This window comes from Chiloscyllium punctatum, chromosome 18 (assembly GCF_047496795.1).
Source record: "Chiloscyllium punctatum isolate Juve2018m chromosome 18, sChiPun1.3, whole genome shotgun sequence".
Classification (NCBI taxonomy): Eukaryota; Metazoa; Chordata; class Chondrichthyes; order Orectolobiformes; family Hemiscylliidae; genus Chiloscyllium; species Chiloscyllium punctatum.
The window spans coordinates 95,495,540-95,513,858 of NC_092756.1; the positions used below are offsets into that span (position 1 = coordinate 95,495,540).

The 18,319-nt window shown below is 43.9% G+C and overlaps 2 protein-coding genes across 2 annotated transcripts; both read right to left on the minus strand.

The window, feature by feature from the left end:
- Positions 1-4,797: 4,797 nt before the first annotated feature.
- On the minus strand, positions 4,798-12,691 carry LOC140488997 (ferritin heavy chain A-like). The gene is made up of 6 exons (XM_072588225.1): positions 12,590-12,691; positions 11,530-11,676; positions 11,237-11,362; positions 5,544-5,690; positions 5,231-5,356; positions 4,798-4,959 (listed from the first exon to the last, which is right to left on the minus strand). Exons 1-6 carry the CDS (start codon positions 12,689-12,691, stop codon positions 4,804-4,806), a joined length of 804 nt encoding a protein of 267 aa, XP_072444326.1. The 3' UTR covers positions 4,798-4,803.
- A 3,907-nt stretch (positions 12,692-16,598) lies between these two features.
- Positions 16,599-18,319, minus strand: LOC140488998 (ferritin heavy chain A-like). Its single transcript, XM_072588226.1, has 4 exons — positions 18,215-18,319; positions 17,347-17,493; positions 17,034-17,159; positions 16,599-16,760 (listed from the first exon to the last, which is right to left on the minus strand). The coding sequence occupies exons 1-4, from the start codon at positions 18,317-18,319 to the stop codon at positions 16,605-16,607; spliced, it is 534 nt and encodes a 177-aa protein (XP_072444327.1). The 3' UTR covers positions 16,599-16,604.

The following is an 18,319-nucleotide window of genomic DNA, read 5'->3' on the forward strand; positions in this document are numbered from 1 at the left end:
TACACAGTTTGACCGACTAGTCAGCAAAAACCAATCCAACAATGAGCAGTTTATTTACAGTTCGTACATTCCATAATCAAGCCCAGGACAGTGAACTACTTCTACAGCTTCAGATTCTATAGATGTCGTTCATAGGACAAAAAATGAAGACTTGCTCCCTGCAGTCAGTTCAGTCACTCTTGTCCAGGCAACAGAGGTTAGGCTAATTGGCCTATAATTTTCCATCTTTTGTCTTGATCCTTTCTTGAACAAGGGGGTTCCAACAGCGATCTTCCAATCATCCGGGACTCTCCCTGACTCCAGTGACTTTTGAAAGATCTCAACCAACGCCTCCGCTATTTCCTCAGCCACCTCCCTCAGAACTCTGGGATGCATCCCATCGGGGACAGGAGATTTGTCAATTTTAAGACCTTTTAGCTTTTCTAGTACTTTTGTGATGGCAACCATACTCAACTCAGCCCCCTGAGTCCCTCTAATTGTTGGGATATTACTCATGTCTTCCACTGTGAAGACTGTCGCAAAGTACTTGTTAAGTTCTCCTGCTATTTCCTTATCACTAGGCTTCCAGCATCAGTTTGAAGTGGCCCAATGTCTACTTTTGCCTGTCGTTTGTTTCTTATGTATTGAAAGAAACTTTTACTATCATTTCTAATATTACTGGCTCACCTACCTTCATATTTGATCCTCTCCTTCCTTATTTCTCTCTTTGTTATCCTCTGTTTGTTTTTGTAGCCTTCCCAATCTTCTGATTTCCCAGTGCTCTTGGCCACTTTATAGGATCTCTCTTTTACTTTAATACATTTCCTGACTTCCTTTGTCAGCCATGGCTGTCCAATCCCTCCCCGGATAGTCTTTCTTTTCTTGGGGATGAACCTCTGTACAGTGACCTCAATTATACCCACAAACCCCTGCCATTTTTGCTCTACTGTCTTCCCCGCTAGACTCTGCTTCCAGTCTATTTTCGTCAGCTCCTCTCTCATGCCCTCATTTATTTAACTGTAACACTATTGCATCCGATTTTGCCTTCTCTCTTTCAAACTGCAGACTGAACTCTACCATATTATGATCGCTGCTTCCTAAGTGTTCCCTTACTTTAAGATCTTTTATAAAGTCTGGTTCATTACATAGCACTAGCTCTTGCTTAAATTGCACAAGGCTTTCGTCAGACGACAGTAGCTGGAACAAGGAACATTCTTTTTGGAATTCCTGGAGCAGAATTCCTCTTCCTAATATCTGTACTGGACAAGAACTGAAGGAAGTTATTGGATGAGCACAGTTGCTCTATATTAATTGGCTCCCTCACAAAAGGAGACAGTCATTCTAGTCCGATTTGATTGAGTGGAGCATGTTTTGGTGCTTTGAATCCAGAAACGTAACACTGAGCTCTGAGCGACCAACAAGGTCACACAAGTTCTCAGGAAGTCTATTCCAGTCAAGTGAGTTCACACCCAGCCCAGTCTGGAACTGTAGTAGAGTAGAGGGTCCCTTTTCTGCAAGCCCTGACGAGTCAGCGATTGTTACTAGTACAAAACAGCATTGTCTGCTATGAAGACAGCCTCATACAGAAGTTGCAGATCAGTAACATTATGACTATGTTGATGTACCTCCAAAGGTATAGCATCTTGTCTATGCCACCCAGTTCTCAATTAATCTACTCCCATTTGGAATATATGTCACCATACTTATCCTATCCATGTAGTTATTGGAGTGTTCAAAATTATAGTTATATCCTCCTCCACTACTATCTCTCAGCAGTCCATTCCAGGGACTGCACCCGCTGGCCTCTATATCTCTCCCTCTAACCTTATGCCCTGTCATTTTCCCCTCCCCTAAGGGTGGGGGGGCGCAAAGAAAACTCCCTCCATTTCACTCCTACAGAACACTGTAGGGGTTGCTTGTGTTCTGCCAAATGCAGAAACTGCTAACAGGGTCAACACTGGAAAAGCAATGAACACATTGGAGCATTGATGTGCAAAGTTCAAAAACACATCTTGGACATAAAGCAAGCAGTTCTATGGAGGGCATGCCCAGTGAAATGGGAACAGCATGGGGACTGGTCTAAGTGAGAACATGCCAGGAAGCCAGTGTTGCCAAGCTCCTCCAAACCTACATGAAATAAATCTGATCACTTGTGCCATGACTAAATTTATGGTTAGTCCTCCTGTTTGGAGAGGAGGAGATTTATAAACCCAGTGTCAGTACTTCTCAACATGTCTCAGCCAGTGGCTAATAGGACAACCTCCCAAGAGGATTAACTCAAACTGGATGGAAGCCATCTGAAGAGCAAGCCCTCAGGATAAACTGATCCTATTTATTGTGGTAATGGGTTTTCCACAACAGGTTACATCTCATCATACCTCTTCACAACTGACAGACATTCATCCAAACAAGTCAACAAAAGAATACAATATTGAGCAGTTTATTTACACTTGGCATATTTCACAATAGAGGGCTGGTCTATAATTTTCCATCTTTTGTCTTGATCCTTTCTTGAACAAGGGGGTTCCAACAGCGATCTTCCAATCATCCGGGACTTTCCCTGACTCCAGTGACTTTTGAAAGATCTCAACCAACGCATCCGCTATTTCCTCAGCCACCTCCCTCAGAACTCTAGGATGCATCCCATCAGGGCCAGGAGATTTATCAATTTTAAGACCTTTTAGCTTTTCTAGCACTTTCTCTTTTGTGATGGCAACCATACTCAACTCAGCCCCCTGACTCCCTTTAATTGTTGCGATATTACTCATGTCTTCTACTGTGAAGACTGTCGCAAAGTACTTGTTAAGTTCTCCTGCTATTTCCTTATCTCCCATCACTAGGCTTCCAGCATCAGTTTGAAGTGGCCCAATGTCTACTCTTGCCTGTCGTTTGTTTCTTATGTATTGAAAGAAACTTTTACTATCATTTCTAATATTACTGGCTAGCCTACATTCATATTTGATCCTCTCCTTCCTTATTTCTCTCTTTATTATCCTCTGTTTGTTTTTGTAGCCTTCCCAATCTTCTGATTTCCCAGTGTTCTTGGCCATTTTATAGGATCTCTCTTTTACTTTAATACATTTCCTGACTTCCTTTGTCAGCCATGGCTGTCTAATCCCTCCCCGGATAGTCTTTCTTTTCTTGGGGATGAACCTCTGTACAGTGTCTTCAATTATACCCACAAACCCCTGCCATTTTTGCTCTACTGTTCTCCCCGCTAGACTCTGCTTCCAGTCTATTTTCGTCAGCTCCTCTCTCATGCCCTCATAATTACCTTTATTTAACTGTAACACCATTGCATCCGATTTTGCCTTCTCTCTTTCAAACTGCAGACTGAACTCTACTATATTATGATCACTGCTTCCTAAGTGTTCCCTTGCTTTAAGATCTTTTATAAAGTCTGGTTCATTACATAGCACTAGCTCTTGCTATAGTTGCACAAGGATCTAGTCAGACCACAGTAGCTGGTACAAGGAACCTTCTTTGTTGAATTCCTGGAGCAGAATTCCTCTTCCTAATATCTTTACTGGACAAGAACTGAAGGATGTTATTTGATGAGCACTGTGGTCCTATATTAATTGGCTCCCTCACAAAAGGAGACAGTAATCATAGTGAGATTTGATTGCGTGGAGCATGTTTTGGTGCTTTGAATCCAGAGACCTTACACGGAGCTGAGTGACCAATGAGGTCACAAGTTCTCAGGAAGTCTATTCCAGTCAAGTGAGTTCACACCCAGCCCAGTCTGGAACTGGAGTAGAGAAGAGGGTCCCTTTCCTCTAAGCCCCGACGAGTCAGCGATCATTACTAGTACAAAGCAGCATTGTCTGCTATGAAGACAGCCTCATACAGAAGTTGCAGATCAGTAACATTATGACTATGTTGATGCACCTCCAAAGGTATAGCATCTTGTCTATGGCACCCAGTTCTCAATTAATCTACTCCCATTTGGGATAGATGTCACCATACTTATCCTATCCATGTAGTTAATGGAGTGTTTAAAATGGCAGTTATATTCCCCTCCACTACTATCTCTAAGCAGTCCATTCCAGAGACTGCACCCTCTGGCCTCTACATCTCTCCCTCTAACCTTATGCCCTGTCATTTTAGCCTCCCCTACTGAGGGGGAAGGACAATCCCTCCATTTCACTCCGACAGAACACTGGAGGGGTTTCTTGCATTCTGCCAGATGCAGAAACTGCTAATAGGGTCAACACTGAAAAAGCAATGAACACATTTGAACTTTGCACATCAGTGCTCCAAAAGACAGACTGGACATAAAGCAAGCAGTTCTATGGAGGGCATGCCCAGTGAAATGGGAACAGCAGTGGGACTGGTCGAAGTGAGGACTTGCCAGGAAGCCAGTGTTGCCAAGCTCCCTCAAAAAACCCTACATGGAATAAATCTGATCACTTGTGCCATGACTAAGTAGAGGGCCAGTCCTCTTGTTTGGAGAGGAGAAGATGTATAAACCCAGTGTCAGTGCTTCTCAACATGTCTCAGCCAATGGCTAATATTACACCCTCCCAAGAAAAACAATTCAAACTAGATTGAAGCCATCTGAATAGCAAGCTCAGGATAAACTGATCCTATTTATTGTGGTAATGGGTTTTCCACAACAGGTTACATCTCATCATACCTCTTCACAACTGACAGACATTCATCCAAACAAGTCAACAAAAAAAAAAGAGTACAATATTGAGCAGTTTATTTACACTTGGCATATTTCACAATAGAGGGCAGGCCACTTCTTAAGACAAGTAACCTTACTCTGTACACATCTCCCATTAATACCAAAAGCTCCACAGCTTGTTCCCTGCAGTCAGTTCAGTCACTCTCCCCCAGGGTGAGCCTGTCAAACAGGTACTCTCCCAGGCCATTCTCAGGGGCTCCCAGTCTCTTCAGGTTGGTGATGTGATCTCCCAGCTTCTTGATCATCTTCACTTGCTCATCCAAGTAGTGCCTCTCCAGGAAGTCACACAGCTGGAAGGGAAAGAGGGGAACTGATTAGGTCACGATCAACTTGACTTTTCTCAAAGAAAAATATTCCCCTCAATATGGAGAGTGGACAGTTAAGTGATGTGACAGATTGCTGAAGAGCCTTGAGAAAGTGCTCAGATCTGGGCTACAACAGAAGCGTGGTCCACTCCCATAATGCACTCACCACCATTTACATACAAATCAGAGGCTAAAGGACCAAAGTGTCTTATCCATTTAAGACAAGAATCCTGACATAAATACATCAGGAACTCACATGAGGGTCCATGTGGCCAGAGGAGAGTTTGTGCAGATCCAGCAGACTCTGGTTCACATCCTTCTCCATCTGCAGAGCTCTCTGCATTGCCTCCAGACCATTGCCCCACTCATCCTGCTCTGGCTTCTGGAGCAAGCAAAAAACACAGTGGTCACTTTCTTACAAGTGGTGTCCAATCCAGTAAAAGGTGGTCACAAGAAGGAAGGAGGGCTTAACAAGGCACAAGTATAAACTAATTGGGTTAAGCCACTTCAAATCCATATTAAGTGAAGTTATTTCCAACCAAGTAGAATAGAAACTAAATTAATCCAACCTTGACATCCTGCAGGAGGACTCGGCCTCCACGTTTATTCTGGAATGCCATCAGTTTCTCAGCGTGTTCCCGTTCCTCATGGGACTGCTCCTTGAAGAACTCAGCAAAGTGACGCAGGGCAACATCATCCCGGTCAAAGTAAGAGGACTGGAGGAAAAAACAAAACAAGAGTGTAAAACAAGCCTAATCATGTTTAAAATCATAATATGCAATTCTGTTTCAGAAGTTAAAGAGCCAAAAAAAGGTTAAGATTGTTGTTATTTAAAAGCTTGATGGCCAGGTAGCTCTTAGACAAGCAAAATGTTAAAAGATTAAATTTAAAATTGAAATTGTTTGAATATACCACCCCTTGTCCTCAGGATAAGGGATTTCTTGCCACTCCATTTCTGAGGAGTGTGGAACTGACTCCAAGAGAACAGGCATCAAGGAGACAGTTTACTGTGAGAAACTGACCAATGTTTCTTTCTGTAGTGGACATTGGGTCTAATGTATTTTTTCTGGGATACTAGAATGTGTAGTCAGGACCATATTGCTATCTTCAGCTCAAGACAATAACCATTAGTGAGGACACATACAACATTGCACCAGCTATGGTCACCTAATAATAACCACTGTATAAAGTTACTGGCCAGTTAACCTTGTGTGGTTGTTTAGTTACATAGGAAGTAGCTGATCTAGTCCAGCATTAAACCCCCACAGAAGACAGCTGCTGCACAGAGCAGGCATTGCTCAATGTTAACTTCAACAAGAAATCCTTCACTACTCAAAATGGTATCCCTCCCAGTAATAGAGTATGGCATAAAGCAATTTCATTAAACTGCAGAAACTCCAACTTCTTCAAACACAGAGATAGGGAGAACCAGCCTCACCATGGAGAGGTAAACATAGGAGGAAGAGAGCTCCAAGTTGATCTGCTTGTTAACAGCATCCTCACAGTCCTTGTGGTAGTTCTGACACACTTGGGAGGCCATCTTCACTATTCCCACACACTATCCCCTGAACAACTGTAGAACTAAACCTCACTCCCACAAGCTCTTCTATTTATCCTTCTGGGACAGCCTGCACCCAACAGGAAGTGGCAGCACCAATGATCATCGATGTTCCCCAATAGCCTATCAGGAATCACCATGCATATAAGCATCAATGAACAAAGGAGGAGGGGTTTGGTGAGGGGCCATAACCCAGAGCCAAACAGAGATTTGGGAATCAATCTTGAGGTCATTGCTTATAGATTAATAGATCCTGAACAAGCTCCTAACTTTCTGTTTGTCTATGGATGGATAAGAATGAATTTGAACAATCTGACCTAAACTGGTTATTCAGCTTTATGGTACAGTTTTTCTGAGGTTTCACACAATGACATCTGGTTCCGTTACAGATGGGATCAGTTCTGGATGAAGTGATGAGATGTGCTCCCTTGGATTAACTTTTGTTTCAGGTGCACCAGACAGAGTGACTGATTCACATCTGGAACTGTTGGTTATGTGACAGGCTGGTGCCTCTGGGCAGAGATACCACCAACAGACACAATCGATGCACACGAACAGAAAATGTATCTGGGTGTTGACATCTGGTCTGGTCAAAAAGGATCTGAGATGCAATGAATATTCAGTGGGGGCTTTGTCCAACTGATGGACATCACATGGCCACTCAATGGACACCCAGGTAGCCACTGGAGACTCTGATGATAGGCTGCCTTCAAGTACAGCAAGTAAGAGGCAAGTCAGATGGACTGGTGGCAAGTATTTCAAAGGGAATGGAGTATAAAATGAGGAGCATCTTGCTATAACTGCACAAGGCTGTAGACAGACCACAGGAGAAAGTGAGGACTGCAGATACTGGAGATCAGAGTCGAGAGTGTGATGCTAGAAAAACGTAGCAGGCCAGGCAGCATCTGAGGAGCAGGTCAATAGATGTTTTGGGCAAAATCCCAAAAAGGCTTCTGAAGGGCTTAAGGAAGCCTGATTGAAGGGCTTATGCTCGAAATGTCAATTCTCCTTCTTCTCGGATGCTGCCTGAGCTGCTGTGCTTTTCCAGCACCACACTGTTGACTCGAGCCAGACCACAGTTGGAGTACTGGGAACAGGTTGGACCCCTGATCTCCAGAAGGGTTGGAGGCAGTCCAGAAAAGGTTCACTAGGCTGATCCTATGGTAAAAACAATGACTGCAGATGCTGAAAACCAAATACTGGATTAGTGGTGCTGGAAGAGCACAACAGTTCAGGCAGCATCCAACGAGCAGCGAAATTGATGTTTCGGGCAAAAGCCCTTCATCAGGAATAAAGGCAGTGAGCTTGAAGCGTGGAGAGATAAGCTAGAGGAGGGTGGGGGTGGGGAGAAAGTAGCATAGAGTACAATGGGTGAGTGGAGGAGGAGATGAAGGTGATAGGTCAAGGAGGAGAGGGTGGAGTGGATAGGCGGAAAAGAAGATAGGCAGGTCGGACAAGTCTGGACAAGTCAAGGAGACAGTTACTGAGCTGGAAGTTTGAAACTAGGATGAGGTGGGGGAAGGGGAAATGAGGAAGCTGTTGAAGTCTACATTGATGCCCTGGGGTTGAAGTGTTTCGAGGCGGAAGATGAGGTGTTCTTCCTCCAGGCGTCTGGTGGTGAGGGAGCGGCGGTGAAGGAGGCCCAGGACCTCCATGTCCTCGGCAGAGTGGGAGGGGGAGTTGAAATGTTGGGCCACGGGGTGGTTTGGTTGATTGGTGCTATGGAAGGACTCTCTCATGAAGAGCAGTTGAGTGGGTCAGAATAATGAGAAAAGACATTTCCTGTAACATGTGTTTCTTCGGGAGGTTGACAGGGTGGATGCAGAGAGGTTGGTTCCCCTTGTGAGAGTGACCAGCACCAGAGAGCGTCATCTCAGAGTAAGACATCACCCGTTGAAGACAGATAAGGAGAAATTTCTCCCAATCCCTTCTGAATCTATGGAATTCTTTCTTGCAGAGGGCTGTTAAGGATGGGTTGGGATAGGTTTTTAAGTTTGTAATGATCACAGTTTATGGAGACAACCAAGAATATGGAGATGAGGATTATCAGATCAGCGAGAATCTCATTGGGTGGCAGACAGACCCAATGGACTGAATAAGCTCCCTCTGCTCCTATCCACTGGGACTGACTGATGGGACGGAGTGATTGTGAAAAGTGAGAATGGGGATGGGTGTGAAAACAAATTGCCGCAACATTTTTGCATTTTTATTGTTTCACAAAGGCATTGAGCGGCACAGTGACTCATTGGTTACCACTGCTGCCTCACAGCACCAGGGGACCCTCAAGCAACAGTTTGTGTGGAGTTTACACATTCTCCCTGTGTCTGCATGTGTTTCCTCTGGGTGCTCCAGTTTCCTCCCACAGTCCAAGGATATGCAGGTTATGTTGCATTGTCGATGGGAAATTGTCCCTAGTGTCCAGGGATTTGCAGGTAGCTGGGTTAGCCATGGGAAATGAGGGATTACAGAGTTAAGGTAAGAAGGGGTGTATGGGTAAGAAGCTCTTCTAGGGGTCAGTGTGAATTCAATGGGCTGAATGGCTTACTTTCACAATGCAGGGATTCTAAGATGGATGAGTGAAAATTGAAATTTTATGAATCATGCGGCATTTTTCAAACACCTGATACCAACATAAACAATGGGTAATTACAACTTCAAGATCAACCAGGTTGGCACCCATTCAGAGGGGGAATGATACAACCAGATGGAGCAGAATGTATAAAGATTAAATCATTTGGCTACAATCAGTGAAGATTTACAAGTTGTTAGTTGTCAACTGATTGCTGCTAACAGAAATGGTTGGAGAATATTTTGGGGGCAAGAAGGGAATATTCAGCTCCATGATCTGGATTATTTCCTTAAATATACAAGGAACCTTCTTTTTGGAATTCCTGGAGCAGAATTCCTCTTCCTAGTATCTTTACTGGACAAGAACTGAAGGATGTTATTTGATGAGCACTGTGGCCCCATATTAAACTGGCTCCCTTACAAAAGGAGACAGTAATTATAGTGAGATTTGATTGAGTGGAGCATGTTTTGGTGCTTTGAATCCAGAGACCTTACACTGAGCTCTGAGTGACCAATGAGGTCATAAGTTCTCAGGAAGTCTATTCCAGTCAAGTGAGTTCACACCCAGCCCAGTCTCGAACTGTAGTAGAGTAGAGGGTCCCTTTCCTACAAGCCCTGACGAGTCTGCGATTGTTACTAGCGCAAAGCAGCATTGTCTGCTATGAAGACAGCCTCGTATAGAAGTTGCAGATCAGTAACATCATGACTATGTTGATGCACCTCCAAAGGTATAGCATCTTGTCTATACCACCCATTTCCTCAATTAATCTACTCCCATTTGGGATATATGTCACCATACTTATCCTATCCACGTAGTTAATGGAGTGTTCAAAATGACAGTTATATTCCCCTCCACTACTATCTCTAAGCAGTCCATTCCAGAGACTGCACCCTCAGGCCTCTACATCTCTCCCTCTAACCTTATGCCCTGTCATTTTCACCTCCCCTACTAAGAGGGAAAGAACACTCCCTCCATTTCACTCCTACAGAACACTGGAGGGGTTGCTTGTGTTCTGCCAAATGCAGAAACTGCTAACAGGGTCAACACTGGAAAAGCAATGAACACATTTGAACTTTGCACATTAATGCTCCAAAAGACAGATTGGACATAAAGCAAGCAGTTCTATGGAGGGCATGCCCAGTGAAATGGGAACAGCATTGGGACTGGTCTAAGTGAGGACTTGCCAGGAAGCCAGTGTTGCCAAGCTCCCTCAAAAAACCTACATGGAATGATCTGATCATTTGTGCCATGACTGAGTTTATGGTTAGTCCTCCTGTTTGGAGAGGAGGAGATTGAGAAACCCAGTGTCAGTGCTTCTCAACATGTCTCAGCCAATGGCTAACATTACACCCTCCCAAGAGAACTAACCCAAACTGGATTGAAGCCATCTGAAGAGCAAGCTCTCAGGATAAACTGATCCTATTTATTGTGATAATGGGTTTTCCACAACAGGTTACATCCCATCATACTTCTTCACAACTGACAGACATTCATCCAAACAAGTCAACAAAAGAGTACAATATTGAGCAGTTTATTTACACTTGGCATATTTCACAATAGAGGGCAGGTCACTTCTTAAGAAAAGTAACCTTACTCTGCACACATCTCCCATTAATACCAAATGTTACACAGCTTGCTCCCTGCAATCAGTTCAGTCACTCTCCCCCAGGGTGAGCCTGTCAAACAGGTACTCTCCCAGGCCATTCTCAGGGGCTCCCAGTCTCTTCAGGTTGGTGATGTGATCTCCCAGCTTCTTGATCATCTTCACTTGCTCATCCAAGTAGTGCCTCTCCAGGAAGTCACACAGCTGGAAGGGAAAGAGGGGAACTGATTAGGTCAAGATCACATGCACCTTCCAACCCCGCCCCCCCCCCACAACCGAAAAATTAAGAGGAAAATTAATCCCATTAATATGGGAGCGTGGACAGTTAAGTGATGTCACAAACTGCTGAAGAGCGTCTAAAATGGGTTCAGATCTTGGCAACACCAGAAGCTTCAACAAAGGGGAGCTTGGTCCACTCCCATACAACACCCTCCACAAGAAGGAGGGGGAAAGCGGGAAAGGGATTGATTTTTCATTTGTCATTCCATTTATTAAGCTAGAAGCAAAAATGTTAAAAATGCCAAGAACTCACATGAGGGTCAGTGTGGCCAGAGGAGAGTTTGTGCAGATCCAACAGACTCTGGTTCACATCCTTCTCCATCTGCAGAGCTCTCTGCATTGCCTCCAGACCGTTGCCCCACTCATCCTGCTCTGGCTTCTGGAAGGGAGAGAGAAAGGATAGTGGCTTCACATTCCACAGTTGCATTTGAGACACTAAGTTTAGAGAACTGGTATCAGAGTTACTGTAACAAACCACAGATGCTGATAAGCAGCAATTTAATTCTCAGAATTACTGTCGATCTGCAATAAACACCAAACCCTAACCTTGACATCCTGCAGGAGGATTCTGCCTCCACGTTTATTCTGGAATGCCATCAGTTTCTCAGCGTGTTCCCGTTCCTCATGGGACTGCTCCTTGAAGAACTCAGCAAAGTGACGCAGGGCAACATCATCCCGGTCAAAATAACAGAACTGGAGGAGGAGAGAAATCAAGTGTCGTTTAAAGCTCCTAAAGCAATTAGACATCTTCAGTTAATAGACAATTTATTACAGCATACAACTTCATTCCCTGCTAAAGCAGTTAGCTAGATTTAGCTCTTGATATTCAGCTGAATTTCATTGAAGCTAAACATCCCATACCAAGCTAAACCTGAATTCTTGTCAGGTTATGTAGTACATCCGTCTTTCAATGAATTGAACCAAAGTGCCCTCCTCACAGTGGAGGAGATTTTTCAGAACAGGGTCGATCTCTCCAGTATCTGGCCCATCATGGAGAGAGACTGTCTGACATGGTAGGGTTTACTGCCAGATACTCTTTCAAACATTACCACTGACTAGACTGCATCAGGGAAAGGAACAAAGGTCCTCTAATTGATTCCAGAACAAGCAGTTGAGATACTGTCAAATACCATTGAGCAAGTTATATACACATTTTCCATTCCACTAATGAAAACAGTGATCATTGCTGTGAATGAAGTCTCAACATCAGAAGGTTGAGAGCTTAACATTGAAAAGGGAGGGACCAATACTAAGGAGGATCTGCCAGACTACAGCAGTGACACTAGAGGGTGAAATTCTGGCAATAAGTAGGTCCATGGTTTGATACAAAAACCCAAGTATAATTCAGCAACATTCAGATACACTTCTGGAGTAGGTAGTACTAGAACCTAGGCTTCTTGGTTCAGAGGTCAGGACACTACCACTGTACCACAAGCCCACACGACACCTTAAATAACCATTGAGAGCAGCTGCTGTAGGAGTTGTTCAGTCAAAGATTATTCCATGTTTAAAATCACCAAAACATTGCACAATCCATTTTACCAATACATTACAATCAACAAAAGTCCAACTCTTCAGGTTTCACTCTCAAGTCCACAAGCCTCACCATGGAGAGGTAAATATAGGAGGAATAGAGCTCCAGGTTGATCTGCTTGTTAACAGCATCCTCACAGTCCTTGTGGTAGTTCTGACACAATTGGGAGGCCATCTTCACTATCCCTACTCACTATCACTAAAACTAAATTTGTTTCCCCCCTAGTTGTTGTATTTATCCTCCTGGGACACCCTGCACTCAATGAGGGCGTGGCAGCACCAATGAAGATTGACAATCCCTGACAGCCGTTCAGGAATTTCCAATCAATCCAGGCACCAATGAACACAACAGGGAGGACTGTGAGGGAGGAGCAGAGAATCAGAGCCAATCAGAGATCTGGAAGATAGATTGGTTTGAGAGATGAAATTTCATGACATCATTGCTCTTGGAGTAATAGATCCTGTGCAAACCCCAAATGAGCTGGAAGTAACTGAATGAAAAATGAAGTCTCTTGTCGTTGGAAACACGATATTAACCTTCTCTTCACCTTTACTAAACATTTGAATGTGTCCCAGAATTTTACCTGACAAATTAAATGCTACGGTTTCATTTTTGCTGGCTTCAAAATGGACCAGATTTCAAATGTTCATTCATTAAAGGGACACGGGCATCGCGAGCTTGTCCAACATTTATTGCCTGTCCCTGGTTGCCCTTCTGAAGGTGATGGTGAACTGCCTTCTTGAACCGAAGCAGTCAATTGACTTAGCTACACCCACAGGACTGTGAGGGAGGGGGATCCAGGATTTTGACCCAGTGACACTGAAGAAACGCCAATGTATTTCCAAGTCAGGATGGTGAGTGACTTGGAGGGAACTTCCTTGTCCTTATATATGGTATCGGTCGTGTGTTTGGAAAGGGCAGACTCATAGACCCTGAGAGAATTACTCTAGTGCATCTTTTGGATAATACACACAGCTGCCACTGAGTGTCAGTGGAAGGGGGAGTGAATATTTGTGGATATGGTGCCAATCAAGGGGCTGCTTTGTCCTGGTTGGCGTTGAGCTTCTTGTATGTTGTTGGAGGTGTATTCATTCAGGTAAGTAGGGAGTATTCCATCTCACTCCTGAGTTGTGTTTTGAAGGTGGGAGACAGTCTATTGGGAGTCACGAGATTGGTTACTTGCTGCAGGATCCCGAGCCTCACTGAATTTATCTGAACAGTCCCGTTCATATTCTGGGCAATGGTAATCCCAGGATATTGAAAGTGGGAGATTGAGTCACAGTAATGTTATTGAATGTCATGGCGTAATGGTTAGATTCTCCTTTGGTGGAGGTGACCGTTGCCTGGTACTTGTGTGGCTCAAATATAAATTGTCAATTGTCAGCCTGAACCTGGATATTGTCCAATCCTTGCTGTATATGGACATGGACCACTTCACTTTATGAGAAATTACAAGCTACTATGTAAAAGCAGTTGAGAAATAAAACCAGAACATGCTGGAGAGTCTACATGGGTCTGGCAGAATCTGTGGGAGGAAGCATAGAGTTAATGTTGAGTCCAATGACTGAGTCAAAATGTGGTTCAAATTATTAATTCTGTTTCTCTCTCCAAAGAGGCTGGCAGCTCTGCTGAGATTCTTCAGCATTTTCTGCTGTGGTTCCAGATTTCCATTTTCTGCAGGATTTTGCTTTTTGTTTCATCAAAGTGGTTGAAGTCCAAGGTGAGGTGGAGATTTGATCCCTTTGATTAACCTCAGTGTTAGATAGGCCTGACAGAGTGGCTTTGATTCACATCTGGAGCCACCAATAACATCACACTGAGAAGCCTCTTGTGAAAGATGCCTGTGGGGACAGTTGATGAGTCTGACCAGAAACTGTATTCATGTTTTTACACTCGTTCTGGTCAAAAAGGATCCAAAACGTATTGATATCCAGCGGTCACAAAGACCTTATCCAAATGGATGGACATCACATGGTCACTCAATGATCACCAGAGACTTTGAAAAATGCCTTTGGGTACTGGCTCTGGGGGTAACTATTAACTGATCCTTTATCTAAGATTACATTGAATTTAGTATCCCGAATTTATTCGGGAGCAGGGTTGGGGATAGATTCAAAACAAAATCAAGGTGGTGAAAAACAAACTCCTACAGATGATTTTCTTCACAATGACAGAGATGAAATAGGACTGTAAATATCTTTGTGAGTTACAAGGACATTAATATCTCATTTCATTGCCATTCCCATCAAATTCCTAACATACTGTTCTATGTGATGTGGGTAATGGGCAGGCCAGCATTTACCCCATCCCTAGAGCCAATCATATTGCTGTAGGTGAGTCTGGAGTCCCGTGTCGGCCAGCTCAGGTAAGTACAGCAGATTTCTTTCCCTGAAGAGCATTTGTGTACCAGGTCAGGATTCTCCCTGACAATGAACAGCAGCTTCATGGTCACAGAAGGTGGTGCTGGAAAAGCACAGCAGGTCAGGCAGCCTCCGAGGAGCAGGAGAATTGATGTTTGGGGTATGAGCCCTCCATCAGGATGAAAGGCTGATACCCGAAATGTCGACTCCAGGGCTGATGGGCCTATACTGCGCTGTAATGTTCTCCTGCTCCTCAGATGCTGCCTGACCTGCTGTGCTTTTCCAGCACCACATGTTTTGACTCTGATCCCCAGCATCTACATTCCTCACTTTCTCCTAACAGCTTCATGGTCTTCTTCAGACGGGATTCCAGATTTTTACTGAATACAAATTCCACCAGCTGCAATGGCTGGAAATGAACACAGCCCCCGCCCGGGTCTCATGCTGATGTCACTAGGTCATCACCTTCACTGCCTTAGACAGCGGCTAACTGCCATCAGCATCTCCATCCACGTATACAGGATGGTGAAAGAAATGGGGATAAGTGTAAGGTGGAAGGTACATCTGGTGATGAAGTACTGCAGAGCACCTCAATACAAAGGTAACATCATGGGAAACACCTACTATTGGTTTGGCAAACTGACTGAAGAGAAATATATTTGGATATGGAGAAGGGTGAAGGTGAAGCATTTACTTCAGTCCACGTTGAATTCACAATGCCCTGTATAAACTGATTAATGGAGCACAGTTCCACAGACTCCACTCCTGCCAAGATCTTAACCTGGCTGCTGTTGGGGAGTACCTGTCTAGGTTATAGAGAGGCTTAGAAAGAGCAGGAGTTTATTTCAAATAGTGAACATTCTGGCTGTGTTCAGCATTGTCCAAGCAGCCCCTCTTGCATGTTCTCACTGTGTAGGGTTAAACTTCCCCATTGAGTCTAATGCAGTAATTGTGGATTGGAGAGAGGGCGGAGGTCTATCACACGTTAAGACTACTGTGACATTCCACAGATTCACCAAGTTTTCAGATTACATAAACCTAGAAAGCGCTGAAGTAGACAAAAAAATTCAAACCTTGCAGATTAGGTCATAATTTTGACAGGCCAATATCCTCAACACTTCAAGCACAGCTTAATGAGCTACAGAGATAAGCCTCCAGGCTTTGCTTCCAAGAAACCAATAAGTTTAATACAATTGCGATTTTAGAAAAAACTTACTGTGAAACCTGCTCTAATTGAGGATGCGAGGAATGGGGGGAAAAAAGGTGGTTGTGGATTTGAAAAACCGAAACAGCTGAGGCTGTAATCTAACTGGTGATGGTCGGATCGTGTGAGCAAATATATTGCTAGTGGCACTGGTCCTTGTACTTGTTTTACAAACTTCTTCCTGAGTAGACATCTCTTGATGATCAGACTCTGGTAGTCTGAGTCTCCTACTGTACTGGAGAAAACATGTACTCCATACACTCAGCTCTGTACTTGGTCTTATACCCACACCACATATTTGGTGTCAGATGAAGTAATTTGGACTGTATTTAATTACTGATCTGGATCAAGAGATCCTCTGATAGCAAGTCACAGCTTAGACCTACCAGTCAGCAAAAACCAATCCAACAATGAGCAGTTTATTTACAGTTGGTACATTCCATGATCAAGCCCAGGACAGTGAGCTGCTTCTACAGATCTTATTCATAGAATAAAAAAAGACAACTTGCTCCCTGCAGTCAGTTCAGTCACTCTCCCCCAGGGTGAGCCTGTCAAACAGGTACTCTCCCAGGCCATTCTCAGGGGCTCCCAGTCTCTTCAGGTTGGTGATGTGATCTCCCAGCTTCTTGATCATCTTCACTTGCTCATCCAAGTAGTGCCTCTCCAGGAAGTCACACAGCTGGAAGGGAAAGAGGAAATCTGATTATGTCAAGATCAACTTGACTTTTCTCCAAGAATGATATTCCCCTCAATATGGAGAGAGTGGACAGTTAAGTGATGTGACAGATTGCTGAAGAGCCTTGAGAAAGTGCTCAGATCTGGGCTACACCAGAAGCGTGGTCCACTCCCATACTGCACTCACCACCATTTACATAGAAATCAGAGGCGAAAGGACCAAAATGTCTTATCCATTTAAGACAAGAATCCTGACCTAAATACATCAGGAACTCACATGAGGGTCAGTGTGGCCAGAGGAGAGTTTGTGCAGATCCAGCAGACTCTGGTTCACATCCTTCTCCATCTGCAGAGCTCTCTGCATTGCCTCCAGACCATTGCCCCACTCATCCTGCTCTGGCTTCTGGGAGGAAGCAAAAAACATGGTGGTCACTTTCTTACAAGTGGTCTCCAATCCAGTAAAAGGTGGTCACAAGAAGGAAGAGGTCTTAACAAGGCACAAGTATAAACTAATTGGGTTTAGCCACTTCAAATCCATATTAAGCAAAGTTGTTTCTAACCGAGTAGAATAAAAAGCTAATAAACCCAACCTTGACATCCTGCAGGAGGACTCGGCCTCCACGTTTATTCTGGAATTCCATCAGTTTCTCAGCGTGTTCCCGTTCCTCATGGGATTGCTCCTTGAAGAACTCAGCAAAGTGACGCAGGGCAACATCATCCCGGTCAAAGTAAGAGGACTGGGGGAGGGGTGGGGGAAGAAAGAGAAAAACACGCCATAAATCACATTTAAAATCATAATAAGCAATTCTGTTTCAGAAGTTAAAAAAGGTTAAGATGGTTGTTATTTAAAAGCTTGATGGGCAGGTAGCTCTTAGACAAGCAAAATGTTTAAAGATCAATTTTAAAACTGAAAATTGTTAGAATATACCACCCCTTGCCCTCAGGATAAGGGATTTCTTGCCACTCCATTTCTGTGGAGTGTGGAACTGACTCCAAGAGAACAGGCATCAAGGAGACGGTTTACTGTCAGAAACTGACCAATGTTTCTTTCTCTAGTGGAAATTATTCCTGACTACACATTCTAGTATCCCAGAAAAAAATACATTAGACCCACATTGCTATCTTCAGCTCAAGACAATCACCATTAGTGAGGACACATACAACATTGCACCAGCTATGGTCACCTAATAATAACCACTGTATAAAGTTACTGGCCAGTTAACCTTGTTGTGTGGTTGTTTAGTTACATAGGAAGTAGCTGATCTAGTCCAGCATTAAACCCCCACAGAAGACAGCTGCTGCACAGAGCAGGCATTGCTCAATGTTAACTTCAACAAGAAATCCTTCACTACTCAAAATGGTATCCCTCCCAGTAATAGAGTACGGCATAAAGCAATTTCATTAAACTGGAGAAACTCCAACTTCTTCAAACACAGAGACAGGGAGAACCAGCCTCACCATGGAGAGGTAAACATAGGAGGAAGAGAGCTCCAAGTTGATCTGCTTGTTAACAGCATCTTCACAGTCCTTGTGGTAGTTCTGACACACTTGGGCAGCCATCAT

What these genes read in the sequence shown, in the direction of transcription:
- LOC140488997 (XM_072588225.1), bottom strand. Translation starts at nt 12,691, where the DNA reads ATGGCCTCCCAATTGTGTCAGAACTACCACAAGGACTGTGAGGATGCT. An exon ending in CCTATATTTACCTCTCCATG is followed by an intron (nt 11,677 to 12,589) that starts GTGAGGCTTGTG and finishes CTCCTCCTCCAG; the next exon opens with TTCTGTTATTTTGACCGGGA. An exon ending in CTGGCCACATGGACCCTCAT is followed by an intron (nt 4,960 to 5,230) that starts GTGAGTTCCTGA and finishes TTTCCCTTCCAG; the next exon opens with CTGTGTGACTTCCTGGAGAG.
- LOC140488998 (XM_072588226.1), bottom strand. Translation starts at nt 18,319, where the DNA reads ATGATGGCTGCCCAAGTGTGTCAGAACTACCACAAGGACTGTGAAGAT. An exon ending in CCTATGTTTACCTCTCCATG is followed by an intron (nt 17,494 to 18,214) that starts GTGAGGCTGGTT and finishes CCCCTCCCCCAG; the next exon opens with TCCTCTTACTTTGACCGGGA. An exon ending in CTGGCCACACTGACCCTCAT is followed by an intron (nt 16,761 to 17,033) that starts GTGAGTTCCTGA and finishes TTTCCCTTCCAG; the next exon opens with CTGTGTGACTTCCTGGAGAG.